The sequence below is a fragment of the Aotus nancymaae genome, unplaced genomic scaffold (assembly GCF_030222135.1).
Source record: "Aotus nancymaae isolate 86718 unplaced genomic scaffold, 86718_ANA_hifiasm-v0.15.2.pri h1tg000003l, whole genome shotgun sequence".
Classification (NCBI taxonomy): Eukaryota; Metazoa; Chordata; class Mammalia; order Primates; family Aotidae; genus Aotus; species Aotus nancymaae.
In genome coordinates, this window is record NW_026988414.1 from 4,309,565 (window position 1) to 4,329,541 (window position 19,977).

The window sequence follows — 19,977 nt, forward strand, 5'->3', positions numbered from 1 at the left end:
TGCCTTTATGTCATTGAAACACCACCATTTCTCTGGATAGCAGGTACTATTATCACATTATAAGGTATACAGGCACTTAGCACTAATGGCACAGAGTAAGTGCTCACCAAAAGCCGTTAGTGAGGGCACTTTTGTCATATAAAAGAAAAAAGCGTGGAAAAGGCGCTTTGGAAGGCGTAAGGTTCCGCACAAGTTTTTGCTGTAATTGTTACGTCGCCCTTTGTGGTCATAATCCTTTATTTATTCTTTCTCAGCTACTACGATGGTCCCCTAGTTACCGTGGCCATGGAAACGCGGCCCGCCGTCCCGGATTGGACGGTTCGCGGGCTCCCCCTGGAGGCCACCTTCCGGTTCTGCTGCGGAAAGACTGGGCCGGCGTTGGAGGCGGGGATAGGGGTGTCGGGAGTTGTAGGCGATGGGCGTGGCTGCCGCGGAGCGGTGCGCGCCGGAAGTTGTAGTTCCCGGGCGAGGCGGTTGGCTGCCCCACGCCGAGCTCGGGCCTCACCCGGATGGCGGCTGCGACGCGCGGCTGCTGGCCCTGGGGCTCGCTCCTCGGGCTGCTCGGGCTGGTCTCGGCCGCGGCCGTCGCCTGCGACCTGGCTTCTCTGCGCTGCAGCTTGGGCTCCTTTTGCGAATGCGACTTCCGGCCTGACTTGCCGGGTGAGGTGCCAGGGAGCCCGGAGCGAGGGGCTGGCGGGCTCGGGAGCGCTGGGAGCCCGGCTGGCCGTGGCCGGAGCAGCTGAGGACCCAGAGGGCCGTGGGACCGGGGGGCGGGGCCCGCAGACTTGCGAGGGTGGAGGGTACCCGCTGGGGTCCAGGAGCACCTGCCAATCTGGAGAGAGGTCTTGGGCCTCCCCGTAATGGTCTGGCTGTCAAGGGAAAAACGCGCCTTGGGGATGGCGGGGTTCTGGGGCTGACCCCGTTGACAGCTCGCTTTTATGGCTGAGTGCAATCTAGAGGATCGCCTGGTGGGGGGCGGGGCCGAGCTGAATCAGGCCTGAAGGTGGCTCTTTTCCGCCACAGACCCTAAGGGCCCCATGCCATGTGTTTAGTCAGCTTGGACAAACGTAAGGACACAGGAGTCCCAGACCAGATTCCAGACATGACGTTCCCCTTGAACCTCTGCCTTGGTGGGATGTGTCCTCACCATCCTCCTGTGGCCCTAGGTCTGGAGTGTGACCTGGCTCAGCACCTAGCCGGCCAGCATCTGGCCAAGGCGCTGGTGGTGAAGGCGCTGAAGGCCTTTGTGTGGAACCCAGCCCCCACCAAGCCGCTGGTCCTCTCCCTGCACGGCTGGACCGGCACCGGGAAGTCCTATGTCAGCTCCCTGCTGGCGCACTACCTCTTCCAGGGCGGCCTCCGCAGCCCCCGCGTGCACCACTTTTCTCCCGTCATCCACTTTCCCCGCCCCAGCCATATCGAACGCTACAAGGTAGGCTGGATGCGTCCTTGACCGCTGTTCTCCTCGCCATGCGGTGACACCTTAGGGAATAAGTCCTGAGCCCAGACAGGGGAGTCACCTGCTCCAGGCCACACAGCCAGCTGCAGCCCCAGCCCTCAGGACCCATCCTGCACAGAGCTTGGGAAGGTGCCATTCTACCTAGCAGGGAGCACTTTGATTCCTTGGGGCAGTAAGGAACCCTGGCAGTACCTACCTGCCTGCTTTGTTATGAGGGACATGAGATTATATCATTGCAGATATTAGTTATTGAGCACCTATGTTTGTCAGATAATCTGCACTATTGTCCTGCTGGAAATCAGCCCCAATTTGTGGCTCAGAGTAAGCATGGGGAAATACTGACTCTTACTACTACTGTTGTTGATTGCAAGGTACCTTCCAGGCTGGTCTGTTTCAGATCATCCTGCTGGGTAGGTTCAGGGAGCAAGAAGGAGCCTCCCCCTTTTATAGAAAGCAGCAGGTGTCATGGAAAGAGCCCCGAACAGGGAAGTGGGAGGCTTGGGTCTGAGTCCCTGTTCTCCTGCACCGGCTCTGTGACTTTGGATGAGTCTCCGCCCCTCTCTGGGATACAGTTTCACCATCAGTCTCACTAAGCGCTTGGTGCTCTCTGGGAAACATCTCCCTAGAAAGGAAATTAGTTCTTGGTTTGGGAAGAGGTCTGGGGTTGGGGGAGTTTCTCCAGCCTCCCTGGAACTCCTGTCTCTCCCCTGCAGAAGGATCTTAAGAGCTGGGTCCAAGGGAACCTCACTGCCTGTGGCCGCTCCCTCTTCCTCTTCGATGAGATGGACAAGATGCCCCCAGGTCTGATGGAAGTCCTGCAGCCTTTTCTGGGCTCCTCCTGGGTTGTATACGGGACCAACTATCGCAAAGCCATCTTCATCTTCATCAGGTGGGGCCTGGCTTTGCAGGGGGCACGGTGGGGGGCCACTTCACGGAGGTTCATCTGTCTATACAGCCTTGGCCTGTGCTTCCAGCAGAATCCAATTCCCCCTGGGCCCAGCTGGGCCTTCCCAGTGCCCCCAACACTCTCAGAGGTGACACTGTCATTCAGCCTGGTTGATTTCCCCTTGGACGCTCTCAGTCCATTCTTGGGCTCAGTCTTTTTTTTTTGGAGATGGAGTTTCGCTCTTGTTGCCCAGGCTGGAGTGCAATGATGCGATCTTAGCTCACCACAACCTCCACCACCAGGGTTCAAGCGATTCTCCTGTCTCAGCCTCCCGAGTAGCTGGGATTACAGGCATGCACCACCACGCTCAGCTAATTTTGTATTTTTAGTGGAGATGGGGTTTCTCTATGTTGGTAAGGCTGATTTCGAACTCCTGACCTCAGGTGATCCTCCTGCCTTGGCCTCCCAAAGTGCTGGGATTACAGGCGTGAGCCACTGCGCCTGGCCTGGGCTCAGTCCTTTTGATTGCCACTTCTTTGTGGAAACCCTGCCAGGTCAAGAAGTTTTCCTTCTTTTGTGGCGAGGAGGACACAGGCCTGGGAAAAACAGGAGCTGAGTTCTTGTCCTTTAGTCCCAGCTCTCAGAATCCTTGCTGTGTTTCCTCAGGCAGCATGGCTCCCGTCTCTGAGCCTCTGCCTCTGCTTCTGAATAGCGAGGCCGATGATGATACCCTGATGTCCTCCTGGAAGTTCAGTGAGGGAAAGTCAGTTAAGGGACACAAAAGTGTTGTGTAAACTGTAAAGTACGTGGCATGTATAGGTGAATTACAGGGGCATGAGGGGAAGTGGAGCATTTTCAGTGGGGTTGGCTCCTCCAGGCACTGAGCCATGCTCCTAGGTCATGTCAGGTGGCAGTGGGGAAGCAAGGGCCAAATCCTGCCCTGTGCTAATCCTCGTCTGAGTCTCAGCCTGGGTCTCCCCTGGTTTTAGCAACACGGGTGGCGAGCAGATCAACCAGGTGGTACTGGAGGCGTGGCGCAGCCGCCGGGACCGCGAGGAGATCCTCCTGCAGGAGCTGGAGCCAGTCATCACCCGCGCAGTGCTGGACAACCCACTCCGTGAGTCTGGCTCAGTAACCCCCTCCTGGGGGGCTTCACCCATACCCAGGGGCCAGGTTGTCTTGGGTTTCATGGTTTGCCCGCTGGCCCAGGAGTCTGAGGCCAGGCTTTGGCACTCCCAGCTCTGTGACCTTGGGTGAGCCTTAGAGCCCCTGAGTCCTACACCCAGAAGGTGACTGAGGGGACCGAGGCCAGCATCTTCCCTCTTGCCCCTGGGAGGTGGGGCCGGCTTCTCCTGTCTTGTGAAGCACAAACTCCTCTCCCCACCCGCCCTTTCTGCAGATGGCTTCTCACGCTTGGGCATCATGGAAGAGCGCCTCCTAGACGCAGTGGTGCCCTTCCTCCCGCTCCAGCGGCACCACGTCCGGCACTGTGTGCTCAACGAGCTGGCCCAGCTGGGCCTGGAGCCAAGGGATGAGGTTGTCCAGGCTGTGTTGGACAGCACCACCTTCTTCCCTGAGGATGAGCAGCTCTTCTCCTCCAACGGCTGCAAGACCGTGGCCTCCCGAATCGCCTTCTTCCTCTGACTCCCCAGGTGGTGTCCTTGTCCTCCCCTCATGGCCAGGCCATGCAGGAAAGGCCTGGGGCCTCTGTCACAGGGACCCAGAGCACCAAGTGAGATAAAGAGAGTGTCGGCTAGGCCACGGGACAGATGGCTAGGAAGGGCCCTGGCCTCTAAACTGGCTCGAGAGCATCTTGGCCGCTGCCACCTTCCCCAGGGAAACCCCTGGTCACCCCAGAACCTCACGGAGCCTTGACCTCGCCTACAGCCTGAGCCTTCTTACTGTGAATTATAACTCAGGGACTGTGGCTCGCGGCGGCGCCCCCTCCTCAGTCTGCCTCCTTGTCGGGCACCATACCCCCTCCCCTCCGCCCCACACCCTGTGTTTGTATCATTAAGCCAGGTGGAGACTTCTCAGTTTCCAGAAATGGAGGGACTCAAGCTGCCACTCGGGCCTGGTTTTAGAAGTTTTTAATTTTATAAAAGAAGAGAATAAGTATAATAAACTCAGCTATGGGACCAGAGGACTGTTGCTAAGACTTTTATTTTATGTTATTTTATTTTTATTTATTTACTGAGATGGAGTTTCACTCTTGTTGCCCAGGCTGGAGTGCAATGGCATGATCTCGGTTCACCGCAACCTCCGCCTCCTGGGTTCTAAGCAATTCTCCTGCCTCAGCCTCCCAAGTAGCTGGGATTACAGGCATGTGCCACCGTGCCAGCTAATTTTGTATTTTTAGTAGAGATGGGGATTCTCCATGTTGGTCAGGCTGGTCTTGAACTCCCGACCTCAGGTGATCTGCTGGCCTTGGCCTCCCAAAGTGCTGGGATTATAGGCATTAGCCACCATGCCTGGCAGCTAAGATTTTTAGTTGCTCTGGAAGGAGGCAGCTGGCTGAGTGCCAGTGTGGGGAGTGGTGGGTAGAACTGCTCCCCTCCCCAGCAAGAAGTGAGGGGCTGGGTGGTCCCTTCAGAGAGCTTCATAGTGGGTGAGGTCCTGACCAACCTCAGTTTTGCTGAGACTGGGGCTCCATCCCCAGATAGACTCGGCCTTGCTGGAAGTTGAGCTCATGCTCTGGCTCTTGCCCTGGGCAGCCTCAGCCTCGCTGGGCCTCTGGCTCTGGCCTTGGACATCCTTAGTCTTGCTGAGGCTCCAGTTTGAATCATAGAAAACCTCAGTCTTGGCAGAACTTCAGAGCAGTCCCCTGCTTCTGCCCTGGGTGGCATCAACCTTGCTGGGTCTCCAGCTCCGGCCACAAGCAGCCTTGACCTTTCTGGGCCTCTGCCTTGGGCTCCGGGTGGTCTTGGTCTTGCTGGGCGCCTGCCTTGGGCTCTGGGTGGCCTCGATCTTGCTGGAGCTCTGCCTCTGGCCCTGGCTGGACTTGATTTTTCTGGGACCATGGCTCGGTGCCTCCCGGTTGTTCCCAGAGTCTGAGGATTGCGTCTTCAGCTGTGACGAGTCAGAGAATGTCACAGCGGTGGCTGAGGTGCTCCTGTATTCCTGGTAGGTAGCTGACGTCTCAGTCCCTGAGGTGCCTGTGGTCCTGACTGGGAAGGGTGTACCAAGAGCACCCATCAGGCCTGCCACACCTGCCCTGGACAGCTCCAGGAAAAGGGGCTTCCCAGTCTCACACCGGCCTATGGCCCTGAGGCTTTGTATCGCCAAAGGGAAAGGCCTGCAGATCACCCCCGCCCAGCCCTGCAGCAACCCAGACCCTAAGGGGCAGGGCTGTGAGATGGGGGGAGATGCCCGAGAGCCCCCTTCATCCGGTCCCAGGCCTCTGGTCCCAGGCTTCCAGTCCCAGGCCTCTGCTCTGAGGCTGCCCCTGCCCTCTGTGTTCCCGTTGCAGCAGATAGCCCCTGCACCCCCCTACCTGCATCCCACCCTCCTGCCCTTCCGTCCTCACCCCCACTAAAAGGCCCTAAATGCGCCCACGGCCCGGGTTTCCCCCACACTGTCTGCCCTGTCTCCTGGCTGTCAGGTCACCGGGCAGCCTTCTTCCTTTTGGAGCTTAGAGCTCATGTCCCAGGGCAAGGACTATGCCAGTCATCCCCGCACCCAGTGTTGAGCACAGGCCTGGCCCAGGCACTCGGTGCGTTTGCTGGATTCACAAAATGAAGAAGGGGCTGGGCCCTGCCACTCCCCTCCCCACCGAGGGCTGTGCGCACTCGTCCTAGGGCCTCTAAGGAGCAGCGTCCCGGTTCTTCACTTCTGTCTCCTCCAGGCGGGGGCCCTGTGGAACTGGGGCTAAAAGCCCCCTGGCCATGCACAGGGTTTGTGAGCTTATTTCAGGGACAGGCCTGGGAGGGAACCAGAGTGGAGAAGCAGCTTCCGTGAAGTGCCTGGACCAAGCCTCAGCCTCCCTGCCGTGCTGGGTGTCCTCAGCAGGCTCTGTAAGAGCATTACTCGCACTCTAGAGCCGCTCGCCCCAGGCCACCCAGCTGTCAGCAGCGGCCGAACTCACACCTAGGCCAGCGGTCTTAGACCCCTGACCTTTGACCATCCTGCTCCCTTGGCTTCCTGAGGCCTGGCGGGAGCACCAGGGACTTACAGTCAATGCTAGAGGCTGAAGAGGTCTGATCAAGGTAGCTGTCAGACAGGGACTCCACCTTTCTAAGGATGAGCTCTGGTTTCTTCTCCTATGGCAAGAAACAGGCTTTGTAGTTGAGATGGTAGGAGGCCCGTGCAGCTGTACCTCTGGAAGACCAAAGGCCCTGGGACTCTTCAGTGGTCATTCCCCTGAGCTCAGAGGTCCTTCAAGGTGCCAGGTTAGGGTGGGGTAGGGACGTGGAGAGGCTAAACCTGGCAGGAAGGGGAGTGGCCAGGCTAGACAGGCGTGGTGCCATGAGAACGGTTGTGTTTAAGGGGATGCTGGCACCTTAATCTTTTCAGCTGCAACACGAAAATTAGTTCAGCTGTGGGACAGGCTTCTGTAAATGGTAAAGGGCCGTGCCCTGGGGAATGCTTACTGAGGCTCTGAGGGGCTTCTCTCTGCCTCACCCCCTTCCATTCTCCCGGCACGAGTCGGGTGGAGGGATGGGAGAAGTGCTGGTACTAATGACCATCTCACTGACCAGGAAACCAAGGCTCAGAGCCCCCAAAATCCCGCCCAAGGCCACTCAGCTAAGAAGCAGAGAGGCTGGGTTTGAATCCAGGCTGCGGGTCTCTGCCCACATTTATACCTGCAGACAAGGCGCACCTCAGTGCCCCAGCCGCCAGCTGAGAGTTGCGCTCTGGGCTCCTGCCCTGGGCTCCGTCCACTTCAGCCCAGCATCTCCCGAGCCCCTGACTTCAGGGGGCACACAGAGGGAAGGTGTGTACTTTAATATTCATTCTAACATGAGCTAGAAAATGGAAGAGCTAGCATTTTCTTTTATCTCTTCTTTAGACAGGGTCTCGCTCTCTCACCCAGGTTGGAATGCAGTGGTATGATTACGGCTCACCACAGCCTGAACCTCCTGAGCTCAAGAGATCCTCTTGCCTCAGCCTACCAAGTAGCTGGGACTGTAGGCACACACCACCACGCCTGGCTAATTCTTGTATTTTTTGTAGAGATAGGGTTTTGGCCATGTTTCCCAGGCTGGTCTTGAACACCTGGGCTCAAACGATCTGCCCATCTTGGCCTCCCAAAGTGCTGGGATTATAGGCATGAGCCACCGCGCCCGCCCACATTTTCTATTGATGGCGAAGGATGCTGGTATTCCTGTACTTCAATTGCGTAAACTTTCCTTTGAACATAAGTGTACTTGACATCTACCAGCAGTAGAATAGAGAAACACACAGTGGGATAGGACGGAATATTCTACAGCACCAGTGAGAGGGAGCAGGCTGCTGCCACCAGCCGCAGCGTGGGTGATGTCACCATGCTGTCCGTTTATGTGAAGAAAAGACAAAACTCACGTTTGGCGTTAGGAATCAGGACAGCCTTGTAGGTGGGATGGGATGGGGGGCCCTCAAAGGGGGCCCCAAGGGGCTTCTGGGAGCTGGGAAAGTGTTCTTTCTCCATCTGGATAATGGTATCATGAGTGTAATGCAATCTGTGAAAATTCATCAAACTGGTACTTAGGATTTGTGCACTTTTCTATATTCATGTTACATTCAATAAGAGGTTTTCAGAAACAAATTTAAGAATTAAGAAAATTCTTGGGGCTGGCTGCAGTGGCTCATGCCTGTAATCTCAGAACTTTGGGAGGTCCAGGAATGCAGATCACTTAAGCCCAACAAAAATACTAAAAATACAAAAAATTAGCTGGGCGTTGTGGCGCACACCTGTAATCCCAGCTACCTGGGAGGCTAAGGCATGAGAATTACATGAACCCAGGAGCGGAGGTTGCAGTGAGCTGAAATCATGCCACTGCACTCCAGCCCAGGTGACAGAGCAAGACTCTATCTCAAAAAAAAAAAAAAATTCTGTCACAAGTGGCAAGTGGCTAGTGCACACAGAATTTGTGACAGTGACCATGGGCAGGAGTGTGACTCCCCGCTGTGAGTCTGTGCACCTGTGCCCACATCCCCACACACCCTCCCTCAGGAGCACCCCTTGCTGATGCCATCCCCATCTCATAGCAAGATGTCCCCAGCCCCTCGCACAGCTGAGGGGTTGCAGAGCCAGGCCTGGAAGCCAGACTCCACTGGCCTGCATCCTGCAGCCCCGGGCTGGGTACGCTCTGCCCCAGACCCCAAGCGCCCCAGGCCCTGGCATGTGTTCCACTTACCTCTTTTTTCTCCTCCTTCTTCTCTTCCTTCTCCTCGGGGGCCTCAGCCTCTCCCTCTGAGCCTTCTGGTTCTACCAGCAGGAACTCAGGAGCCACCTTCAGCTCCTCGCGGTTCTCAATCAAAGGCTTCCCCAGCATCCATGAGTGTCGCAGGGCCCAGGCCTTCTGGCGCTCCAACTCCCACTGCCTGAGCATCCTGCCAAGTGACGCCCCCCCAAGACACTGAGTCAGCCTCCCTGGCCCATGCTGGTCACTCCAAGACTAGACAATGACCCGGGCATGCAGCTGGAGCCAGAGGAGCCTGGAGCTACAGCCATTCCCCAGCCCTAGCCTGTGCCCCCTGCTCCAGCACTTACCCCACAATGCCTTGTGGGCCACCGGCCTGCAGTCTGCCCTCCACCATCTGCTCCAGCTGCAGCCTGGCCAGGTGGGCTACCTGGGTGCTAAGCACCTCCTCCACTGACATGCCCGGGGAAGAGGTTGGTCATCAGCAGGGACAGCTGCCATGAAAGGGGGTGACCAGAGTCAGGTGAGGGCCAGAGCAAGGAGCAGATGGTGTGATGCTGCCCTGACCCCCTGCACAGCCCAGCTTGGCCCTTCCCAGGGCTGAAGAAAGAAGAGTTTTGCAAAGTTTATTGTCTTTGTTTTTTGAAATGGAATCTCACTCTGTCGCCCAGGCTGGAGAGTAGTGGCACAATCTCGGCTCACAGCAACCTCTGCCTCCCGGGTTGAAGCGATTCTCGTGCCTCAGCCTCCTAAGTAGCTGGGATTACAAGTGTGCACCACCACGCCTGCCTAATTTTTATATTTTTAGTAGAGACGGGGTTTCACCATGTTGGCCAGACTGGTCTCAAACTCCTGACCTCGTGATCTACATGACTTGGCCTCCCAAAGTGCTAGGATTACAGGCGTGAGCCATGCGCCTGGCCTCATGATTGTTATCAAACCAGATTTCTTTGGGAGCCGAGAAGTATCTTTATGCACCAGGCATGACTCCGGAGCCTGTCCTCCTGATGTGGCAGGAACCCACCTTAGGTTGCTTGGGGTCGAGGAGCAGGACAGCGGCCACATCCTGGCGGGCCCCAAAAATGTTCTGCAGCAGCTGCCGGCTCTTGGCCCGGTACAGGTAGTACTGGACCTTCTGGGGGTTGTGCCGGGTGGCCGTGGAGAAGTGTCCCTCTGCTTTCTGGAACTGCCTGCAGGACACAGTGGGTCCCAAACTGCCATGAGCTGGGCCATCTGTGGGGAAAATGGTGGCTTCTGGGCTCCACTGAGGAGTTAGGGGGAAACCAGGCTGGGTCTGCTTCCCTCACCATGCCCCTCTCCGCTCTCTCCACCAGCTACGTCCTTGATGGAACCAACACTTAGATCCCAGTGTGAAACTCCAACATCAATGAATATTTTTAAGATCTTGGGGTAGGGAAGGCCTTTCTGAGAATGTCATAAACCCATCAGCTAAAATGAAAATGTTAATTTGACTGTGATTAAGTTCCAAAATATATTTTGCCACATATAGTAGACAATAGGCTAATATTCTCAGTCTACAAAGAACCCTCATGACCAATTTTCTTTTTTTGAGATGGATTCTGGCTCTGTTGTCCAGGCTGGAGTCCAGTGGCACAATTTCATCTCACTGCAACCTCCGCCTCCTGGGTTCAAGTGATTCTCCTGCCTCAGCCTGCCACGTAGCTGGGATTGCAGGGGCACGGCACCATGCCCAACTAATTTTTGTATTTTTAGTAGACACAGGGTTCACAATGTTGGCCAGGCTGGTCTCGAATGTCTGAGCTTGTGATCCACCCACCTTGGCCTCCCAAAGTGCTAGGATTACAGGAGAGTGAAGGCTCTTTAGTGGAGACTTGGAAAACAAAATGGATATTTAGGAAACATAGGGCCAGGCACGGTGGCTCACGCCTGTAATCCTAGTACTTTGGGAGGCCAAGATGGGCAGATCGCTTGAGGCCAAGGGTTTGAGACCAGCCTGGAAAACATGGTGAAACCCTGTTTCTACTAAAAATACAAAAATCAGCCAGGCATGGTGGTACACATCTGTAATCCCAGCTACTCAGGAGGCTGAGGCAGGAGAATCGCTTGATCCCAGGAGACAGAGGTTGAGGTGAGCCAAAATCCCACCACTAGCCTGGATGACAGATCAAGACCCTGTCTCCAAAAAAAAAGGAATAATAACCAGGAGTTATTATTTATAATATTATTATATTGTTTATAATAACCAGAAGCATTCTTTTTTTTTTGAGATAGGGTCTCGCTCTGTCACCCAGGCTAAAGTGCAGTGGCACAATCTCGGCTCACTGCAACCTCCACCTCCCAGGTTCAATCAATTCCTCTGCCTCAGCCTCCTGAGTAGCTGGGATTACAAAGTGCACACCACCACACCAGGCTGTTTTTTGTATTTTTAGTAAAGATGAGATTTCACCATGTTGACCAGACTGGTCTCGAACCCCTGACCTCAGGCAATCCGCCCGCCTCAGTCTTCCAAAGTGCTAAGATTACAGACGTGAGCCCCACACCCGTTCCAGAGAAGCATCTTGATTGACCCAGGGATCCCAGCAGTTGGCCTCCTGCCCGCACCCCCCCAGGCCTGCCCCGCCCACTGTGGGGGCCGAAGCCCACGCACCTGCGCCTCTGCTCGCAGAAGCCCATCTTCTCCTGCAGCAGGCCCATGCGCGTGTTGGCACCCTCGTCCTGAGGGCTCAGGGCCAGCGCCTGCTGGTAGTCTGCCTCGGCAAAGGCCAGGTCGCCCAGCTGGAAGAAGCAATCTAGGGTCCGGGGGTGGGGGTGAGTGGACCCCAACTCCCAGTGCCCGGGAGCCCCACAGCCCAGCTGGCTCCAGCCTGGGGAGCGGGGCCTCAAACTGGTGGCTGATAACCCCCATAGGCGGTCGCGGTCCCGATCCCCTCTAGTTTTCTGGGCGTCTGGGCACTGTTTCCCCAGCTGCCTGTTTTGAGCATTTTAAGGAGTCTGAAGCCAGTCTGTCTAATGCAACATTTCCCAGAGTGTGTTCCTGGGATACTGAGACTATTACGTTTCCTCTTCCCTCCCTTCCCTCCTCTCTCCCTTCCTCCCTCCCCCAGGGGTCTCCAGTGCCCAGTGGGGTCTTAGAGTTGGTGAGGCTCCCCTGTCCCTGCCCCTGCCCTGGCCGCTGCGCACCGCCCCTGTTGATGTAGAGCCCTTTCTCCCGCTGCTCCTCCCGGAGGGCCTTGTTGAGCAGCAGCACGCCCTCCTGGTAGGCGCCCTGCCTATAGCAGTGCACGGCAGTCATTGTAGGTCAGCAGCAGCTGGCGTTGTGTCTGCTGCACCATGTCCTCCTGGTCCTCGGTCACCATGTCCAGCGTCCTCAGGAAGTCCTCCACTGCCCCATCAAACTCCTGGAGCCGACGGTACGTGATGCCCCTGTGGGGGAGGGCGTGGCAGACGGCAGGAGGGACATGAGGGCCAGTGCACCCCTACTGCCTGGCGAGTGGCTGGACAAGGCACTGCCGGCTCTGGGCCTCCTGACCCATGGAGGCAGTGGGGATCCCCACCTCATTTGCTTGGTTTGTCCTGTGGGGCCAGCTCTTCACTGCTACTCAGATAACCCACAGGCACTGATCATTTTAATTTTTGCAAAAATAGCTTGTCTCTTTGGGAGCCAGGTGTATGCCATCCTCTACACTAAAGCAGCTTGTACAAGAAAGAGGTGTTTTGCCACCACGGTTTAGATAGGTTAATTGGCCCCAAATCACAGTGGCCTGTCATGTCACTGAATCACTTGTGGGATGCTGAAACCCAGCCCCTTGGCATAGGGAGAAGTTGCCTGGGGGGACCGGCCCCTGGAGTCACTCCTGCCAGGGCAGCGGCGCTCCCTCCTGAAATCCAGCAGGATGTGGTAAGTTCCCGGGGACCAAACTCAGACCTAAGTCTCATCCACTGAGCTGGGCTCGGTCCCAGCATGAACTGCTCGGCAGGCGGGGGCTGCGGGATTCCTGGGGTAACTGGGACGTTGTTGCCAGCCCTCTTCCAGCAGTAACAGAGACCACCTCTGTGATGCCTTAACCCAGTAGGAAGTAGGGAAAGACTGTTAGGGGCTAGCTGGGGAAACTGAGGCCTAGAAAGGGTCAGGGACTCTCCTTAAACCACATAGCAAGTCTGTGGCCTGGCAGGGCCTGGGAGCCAAGGCCCGCACCTCCCCGTGCAGTACCGGAAGAGGAAGAGACTGGGGTCCAGAGGGTTGTTGTCGATGGCAGAGTTGATGAGCTGCAGTGCGTGCTGCAGCCTGCCCTGCACGGCCAGGATCCCTGCGTCTTGGCGCGCCTGCTGTGCCTGGGCCACCATCTTCTGGAGCAGCATCCTGGCCTGCGGGTGCCTGGGAGTCAACAGCAAGGCGCTGTGCAAATCCCGGTAGCAGAGGTGGGGCTGCAGGAGGCCGGGGGTGGCATCAGGGTCACGGCGGGGGGACTGAGCCGACGCCTGTCCTGCTGCACGGGACCTAGAGGCATTTCTCTGGCGGGGTGGTATCACACCATGCCTCCTCCGTGCCCCCCACATCCCTCCACGTTCCACCCTTTCTGCCTCTTCAAGGACACGGAGCATGGTGGGGAAATTCCATCGCAGGCCCCGTGCCAGCTGGCCCTTCCCAGATGTGACCTCAGGTGAGCCAGGTGAGCCCCAGTGGTTTCTGCAGATACTGCCTTCCTGTCAGGCCTCTGTAAAGCCCACTCAAGGTGGGGAGTGTGTGACCTCTTGACTCTGACGGTTGTGTCCCTATCCCCTCCCCTGCACTTCCTCTTCCCCTCCTTGACCTTTGAGCCCAAGACCACTCTGCCCAAGCCCAGATTCAGGCCTGGGTACAGCAGAAACTCCCCCAGCAAGTCTCTGGCGAAGCTCAGCCAGGCAACAGGCAATGCTCTGTCCCCTGCAGGGTGACTGGCTGGAAGGTGAACAGGTGGTGTGGACAGCAGGTACAGGTGGATGTTGGGAGGGAAATGGCAGGAGCTAGGGGCAGGGCTTTGGCGCAGGCAGCCTTGGGCTCCAGGCAGTGTCCCTGGGAACAGGCTGCGTGACCTTGGGCAAGTCACGCCGGGCTGGTTCTTCTTCCTCTCTGAAGAGGACAATATGTCTCTATCCCGAAGGGTTGCTGGAAACCTCACAGCTAAACAAGGGCAAAGTGCTGAGAATGCGCCTACGCACAGCAGGGGCTCAAATCACAACAGTCACCAATAATTATCAATAATTACTAGTCTCAGCAGGGTGAGGTGGCTCACGCCTATAATCCCAGCATGTGGGGAGGCCAAGGCAGGGGGCGTCACCTGAGGTCAGGAGATTGAGACCAGCCTGGCCAACATGGTGAAACCCCATCTCTCCTAAAAATACAGAAATTGGCTGGGTGCAGTGGCTCATGCCTGTAATCCCAGCACTTTGGGAGGCTGAGGTGGGCGGATCACGAGGGCAAGAGATCTATACCATCCTGGCCAACATGGTGAAACCACATCTCTACTAAAAAATACAAAAATTAGCAGGTCGTGGTGGCGAGTGCCTTTAGTCCTAGCTACTTGGGAGGCTGAGGAGGAGAATTGCTTGAACCTGGGAGGTGGAGGTTGCAGTGAGCCGAAATTGCGCCACTGCACTCCACCCTGGCTCCTGGCGACAGAGCGAGACTCTGTCTTAAAATATATATATATACAAAAATTAGTCAGGCGTGGTGTTGGGCACTTGTAGTCCCAGGTACTCAGGAAGCTGAGGCAGGAGAATACTTGAACCCGGGAGGCAGAGGTTGCAGTTAGCTGAGATCACACCACTGCACTCCAGCCTAGGTGACAGAGTGAGACTCTGTATCAGAAAAAAAATTATGAGTCTCACGCCACTGAATCACTTGTGGAACACTGCAGCTCAACTTTTGGCACAGGGAGAAGTTGCCAGGGTGGACCTCGTTCCCCAGAGTCACTCCTGCCAGGGTGGCGGCACTCCCTACTGTAAGGCAGGCAGGCATTTGAGCCGCGCCCAGGATGCCCTGCCTGGAGAATGAGGTTAGCCCAGCCCACTCCACCCCACCCACCTGCTCCTCCCATCCTAGCTTCCCAGCTCCCCATCCACCCGGCCAAGCCAGAACACTGGGAACTCTTCTGGATCCTTCCTTTTCCTTCAAGCCCTCTGCCAAGCCAGACTCTGGCCCTGCCTTCTGAAGGGCAGTGGGACTTGCCCCTCCTTGCCCCTCTCAGGACCACCTTTCCCTCAACCTCACCCCATCCCGCAATGGTGCCCAGCCTCCTCCTCAGGCTCTGGGCTCCAGGCCTCCCCCTGACCCACACTCGCTGCAGACACCAGAATGATCTTCCTAAAGCTCCCTGCCCTGGGGACACCTGGTGGAGGCCCCCACTGCCTCCAGGGAGACTTCTCATCCCTGCCCTCTCCTCCTTGCTGCCCAGCACCCCCCTGCCTCCTCCCTCGTGACCCCAAGTTTCTCTTACTCCCAAGCTGTTCCCTGGACCATCTGTCCCTGTGCCCAGCCCAGGCTGTGTGGGTGGTCAGGGTTAGGGATGGTTCATTCAGGCAAACAGGAAAAAAGAAAGGGAGGAGGAAGAGGAGAAGGAAGGAGAGTAGGAAGGGAAGAAGAAGGAAGAAGGGAAGAAGGGGGGAGGGAGGAAGAAAGGGAGGAAGAGAGGAAGGGGGAGGAAGGGAGAAGGAAGGAGGGAGAAAGGGGGAAGGGAGGAGGGAGGAGGGGAGGAGAGAGGAAGTGAGGAAGGGAGAAAGGGGGAAGGGAGGAGGGAGGAACGGGGAAGGGAGGAGGAAGGGGCAAGCAGGGGCGGGGGGAAAGGGCTACTTCGTGTTAGGTGCCCTGAGTGCCCCCGTGCGTGGCTTCACAGGATTGTGGCTAAATTCTTCGTAGTATACTCATCTGCTCAGGGACATCTCCCCCAGGCTGTGAGCTCCATCCGGACATGGATGGCATGAGTCTCTCATCCTTTGCTTCCCATGGGGTGCAGCACAGGCTTGGCACAGAGCCAGGGCAGAGCAACTGTGGAACAAGGACCTGGCCTGGCAGCTGAGTTGTCCAGGCCAGCGTGGGCCTCTTCCCAGGAAGGACAGCGCCCACTGCACCGTGGGATAGGGCTTCTGGGCTGGCTGACAGTCTTGCCTCCTCCTGTAATCTTGGGGCACACTGAGGACTCCCAGGTTGGGGTGCATGCCCCTGCCCACCCTCCCTGCTGTACCTTCTGGAGTAAGTTGTAGAGTCTGGCCCGGAGGATGTACACGTCAGCGTTGGTGGTGTCCTGCTTCAGCTCCTTGGTGACAAGCAAGAGGCAGTCCTGATGCCGCTGGAGGGCCAGGAGGCAGGCCATGCTGAGGGCAGAGGGCACAGGGTGCTCTATTTCCTGGGTGGGGCAGCAGGAAGCGTCTGCTGGGAGAAGGGGCTGGCAAGGGCGCTCACCATCGGTAACGGAAGCATGGTTTCTCGGGCTGGAGCTCAGCACCATGTGAGAAGACATCCAGGGCACCCAGGAAGGCACACTGCTCAAAAAGCCATTGCCCCTAGGGACACAGGGGACACTCAATTCTGCTTGTCAGCCCAGCCCAGCTGTACCCCCCCGTTGGCAGCAGAAAGCACTGAGGCAGGAGGGAAAGAGGCAAGAGGCAAGGACAGAGCCTTTTAGATCTGGGAGAGACTTGAAGAGGCAGAGACACAGAGACAGAGAGGGAGAGAGATACAGACCTGGGGAAAGACAGCAAGAGACAGTGGGCAAGATACAGGAATACAGAGATTCAGGAACAAAGAGAAATCGAGAAAACTCAGATGGCTGGGCCAGACATGGTGGCTTACACCTGTAATCCCATCCCAGCACTTTGGGAGACCGAGGCAGGTGGATCACTTGAGGCCAGGAGTTTGAGACCAGTCTGGCCCACATGGTGAAACCTCGTCTCTACTAAAAATACAAAAATTAGACAGGCATGTTAGTGCATGCCTGTAATCCCAGCTGCTTTGGAGGCTGAGGCACGAGAATCTCCTGAACCCGGGAGGCTGAGGTTGCAGTGAGCTGAGATCATGCCACTGCCCTCCAGCCTGGGCAGCAGAGTGAGACTCTATCTCAAAAAAAAAAAAAGAAAGAAAACTCAAATGGCAGAAAGACCAGCAGAACTAACAGGAACAGGCTCTAGCCTGGACCTGGGCCCTGGTTGCTGAGCCCTGTGCTAAGAACTTGAACTTGTTTTCTCACTGGCACTAGCATGCTTTTTTTTTTTTTTAAAGACGGAGTTTTGCTCTGTCCCCCAGGCTGGAGTGCAGTGGTGTAATCTCAGCTCACTGCAATCTCCACCTCCCGGGTTCAAGCAATTCTCTGCCTCAGCCTCCCGAGTAGCTGGGATTACAGGCGCCCACCACCACTCCTGGCTAAATTTTTGGTATTTTTAGTAGAGACGGAGTTTCACCACATTGGTCAGGCTGGTCTTGAACTCCTGACCTTGTGATTCACCTGCCTCGGCCTCCCAAAGTGCTGGGATTACAGGCGTGAGCCCCCGCGCCCGGCCAGCATGCTTCTCTTATGGATAAAGGAACTGAGGCTCAGAGAGGTGAAGTGACTTGTACAAGAGCACACAGTAAGTGGCAGTGCAGGACACAGGCCCCCAACAGATTCAGCACATGATCTGAGGGCCCCAAATGTTTCTTTTTAAGAACTGAATTTTTTTTTACATGAACAAAAGACATCAAGCCTGGTGCGGTGGCTCAAACCTATAATCCCAGCACTTCGAGAGGCTGAGGTGGGCGGAGCACTTAAGGTCAGGAGTTGGAGACCAGCCTGGCCAACATGGTGAAAACCCATCTCTACTAAAAATACAAAAATTAGCCAGGTATGGTGGTGCACATCTGTAATCTCAGCTACTTGGGAGGCTGAGGCATGAGAATCATTTGAACCTGGGAGGTGGAGGTTGCAGTGAGCTGAGATCGTGCCACTGCCCTCCAGCCTCGGCAACAGAGCAAGACTGTGTGTCAAAAAAAAAAAAAAAAAAAGACATCAAGGTTGCCAAAATGGAAGAAAACAAGACTTTGTTGGTGTTTTATAGTTTAATATTGTTTTTACTTTGCAATTCACTTGGGGGTCACTGTGACTTTTTTAGTGCTTAGAGCCTGGGGACTCTAGATCTGTGCTGTCTATAGCATTGTGTGGCTATATGCATTTACATTAATTAAAATAAAAATAGATATAAAATTCAGTTCTTTAGTCACACTTGCCACGTTTCAAGGGCTCAACTGTTCCACGTGGCAGGTGGCTAGCATATTGGACAGTGCCATGTAGATCACTGTTGCTATTGCAGAGAGCCCGATTGGGCAGTGCTGCCAAACTTGAGCCAAGCCTGGCAGTAAACCAGCCTGGGAGGTCACAGGAGCAGCAGGTGGGGACCCAGACACAGGGACAAGAAGGAATCCAAGGAGACAGAGCTGGGCCCAGGAGCCAGGAGAGCCCCCCCACAGCGGGAGGGAGAGCCAGTGGTGTGAGGCGGGTGCCCCACACAGGCCCAGGTGGCCCCAGGCACCTGCAGGTAAAGCGCAAAGGTGAGGCGTTCCAGGTGCTTGCTGTTGTCCTGCTGTAAGGAGTAGGCCCTTCGCAAGTTCTGGGCGGCCGAGGAGAAGTCACAGAGCTGGAAGTAGGCTTCGGCCTGCAAGGCGTAGAATTCCACCTGAGGGTGAGGGGACCCAGGCCGCTGGATCCTCCTCCCCACCATCTACCCCTGGAGGGTAGGGGAAAGTCTCTGTCCCCCTGAGGGTTGACACCCAATTTCCATCAGGGACTTTGTGGTCCTGAGAGGAGGGATCTGGCAGGTGCGACAGGGTTTGGAGGCATGTTTCATAACTGCCCATGCCCACCCAGGTCTGCCTCTCACCAGCTGTGGTTCCAGGTGGAGCGCGCAGGAGAAGAACAGCACAGCTGTCTCCCAGTCGGCCTGCTCCAAGCACTGCTGGCCTCTGGAGTAGCTGTGGGGGAAGCGGGGACAGGCAGAGGGGTGGCCTTGACTGTGGACTAGCCCAGGGCATAGGGCTGGGGCGGGGGTTGGGGGAGGCAGGGGAGCTGGGTGGAGAGGCAGGAGGCACATACAGAGCACAGGGAGATCAGGCTGGTGTTCCTGGAGTCCAGCTAGGCCACCAGCCTCTTATCCACTGAGGCAGAAGAGACTCGTTAGACAGTCGAGTTTACTGAGGCCCAAAGAGAGTCAGTGGCTCAAGGCTGCGTGGTATGTGAATGGCTGTGCTGGGCAGGAACCTGGGATCCCAAAGCAAGGTAGTCACTCACTACTCCCTGACTTTGAGGGGCACTGTTGACCCCGTAACCTTTGGTTTTACTTCACAGATGCTTTGGAACACCTGGCTGGTCCCAAAAATGCGCTGCAGGACCCCTTTGGGGGCTGGATTCACCCATGGTTTTGGGATGTCCTGTGAGGGGGCCTGATCCACCTTCAGGGCATCCTAGAATGGAAGGACGGCAAGCTGGAGCAGGCCCCAGAGACGACCCCCACCCACTAACACTCCCCAGCATTCTGCAGGGAGGGAGGGGGGCGGAAGTGAGGCCTGGAAGGAGGCACTCCCAATGGGGTGGGGCGGGGTGGTGCTCTTAACCCCATTCCCTTTAGGGGATGCTCCAATCGGTCCTCTCCAGCCCTGCCTTTCTCCCTCTCCTGTGGTCAAGGTCAGGGATCAGGGTCCTCACGCTTACAACACCATCTGTTCTCCTCCTGGGCCTTCCCAGCTTCCACCTCCGGCTACTGACACCCCAAGCTCTGAGGTCTGCAGCTCAGGTCTGGTCCCAAGTCTCAGGCCTTGGGGGTCCTACAGACCCTTGGATACCCTCAATTACCCTCACTCCAGCAGGCCACACTGTGCACCTCGTCTGACTTCTGCCCCAGGCTCTCCCACCTTGGTGAGGTCACTTCCCCCCACCAGCCACCCAAGCCGGAGACATCCGTCCCAGCAGCCGCCGAGTCTTACAAGGAACTCTCACATCCCTGAGTTTTGGTAAGGCGGCCAGGGCCTTCCCTGAATCGCACTGCTGCTCCTGCCCCTCCTGGCCTTCAGGCTTTCCTGCGAACCCGGCCTCGGTGTCTCTCCCTAGCCTGCACCTTGTCGGAATCTGTCATGAAGCCCCTTCCAAGAGGATCCCGAGACCTCTGCCCACTTCGTCGCGGCCCCGGTCCCGACGTTGCTAGGCACCATCACCAGGACGCCCACAGGTCCCGCCCCTCAGGCCACGCCCCCGGGAACCAAGTCATTTGAGCCGGAAGTGGGTAGAAATCTTTTATTAGCCGGGGAGGTT

At 56.6% G+C, this 19,977-nt stretch overlaps 2 protein-coding genes across 4 annotated transcripts; one reads left to right on the forward strand and one right to left on the reverse strand.

The window, feature by feature from the left end:
• Positions 1-489: 489 nt before the first annotated feature.
• On the forward strand, positions 490-4,488 carry TOR2A (torsin family 2 member A). 3 transcript variants are annotated; one of them, XM_012458096.2, is made up of 5 exons: positions 490-660; positions 1,167-1,432; positions 2,173-2,348; positions 3,335-3,462; positions 3,745-4,488. In XM_012458096.2, the coding sequence occupies exons 1-5, from the start codon at positions 510-512 to the stop codon at positions 3,987-3,989; spliced, it is 966 nt and encodes a 321-aa protein (XP_012313519.2). In that variant the 5' UTR covers positions 490-509; the 3' UTR covers positions 3,990-4,488. The 3 variants fall into 3 exon arrangements, with proteins under 3 accessions (XP_012313519.2, XP_012313520.2, XP_012313521.2); XM_012458097.2 differs by lacking the exon at positions 1,167-1,432; XM_012458098.2 differs by lacking the exon at positions 3,335-3,462 and having other exon boundaries at positions 3,745-3,977.
• A 285-nt stretch (positions 4,489-4,773) lies between these two features.
• On the reverse strand, positions 4,774-19,801 carry TTC16 (tetratricopeptide repeat domain 16). The gene is given in 16 exon segments (XM_021674047.2): positions 4,774-5,512; positions 6,517-6,604; positions 8,681-8,876; positions 9,037-9,152; positions 9,154-9,180; positions 9,711-9,876; positions 11,316-11,457; positions 11,849-11,955; positions 11,957-12,091; positions 12,879-13,093; positions 15,889-16,018; positions 16,107-16,207; positions 18,206-18,349; positions 18,554-18,644; positions 18,961-19,133; positions 19,784-19,801. Coding segments are annotated over 16 exon segments (2,427 nt in total). The 3' UTR covers positions 4,774-4,934.
• Positions 19,802-19,977: the final 176 nt, after the last annotated feature.

Bases quoted from the DNA above. Each gene is read 5' to 3' on its own strand.
- TOR2A (XM_012458096.2), top strand. From the start codon at position 510: ATGGCGGCTGCGACGCGCGGCTGCTGGCCCTGGGGCTCGCTCCTCGGG. The intron at 661-1,166 runs GTGAGGTGCCAG...CTGTGGCCCTAG, and splicing joins CTTCCGGCCTGACTTGCCGG to GTCTGGAGTGTGACCTGGCT. The intron at 1,433-2,172 runs GTAGGCTGGATG...TCTCCCCTGCAG, and splicing joins GCCATATCGAACGCTACAAG to AAGGATCTTAAGAGCTGGGT.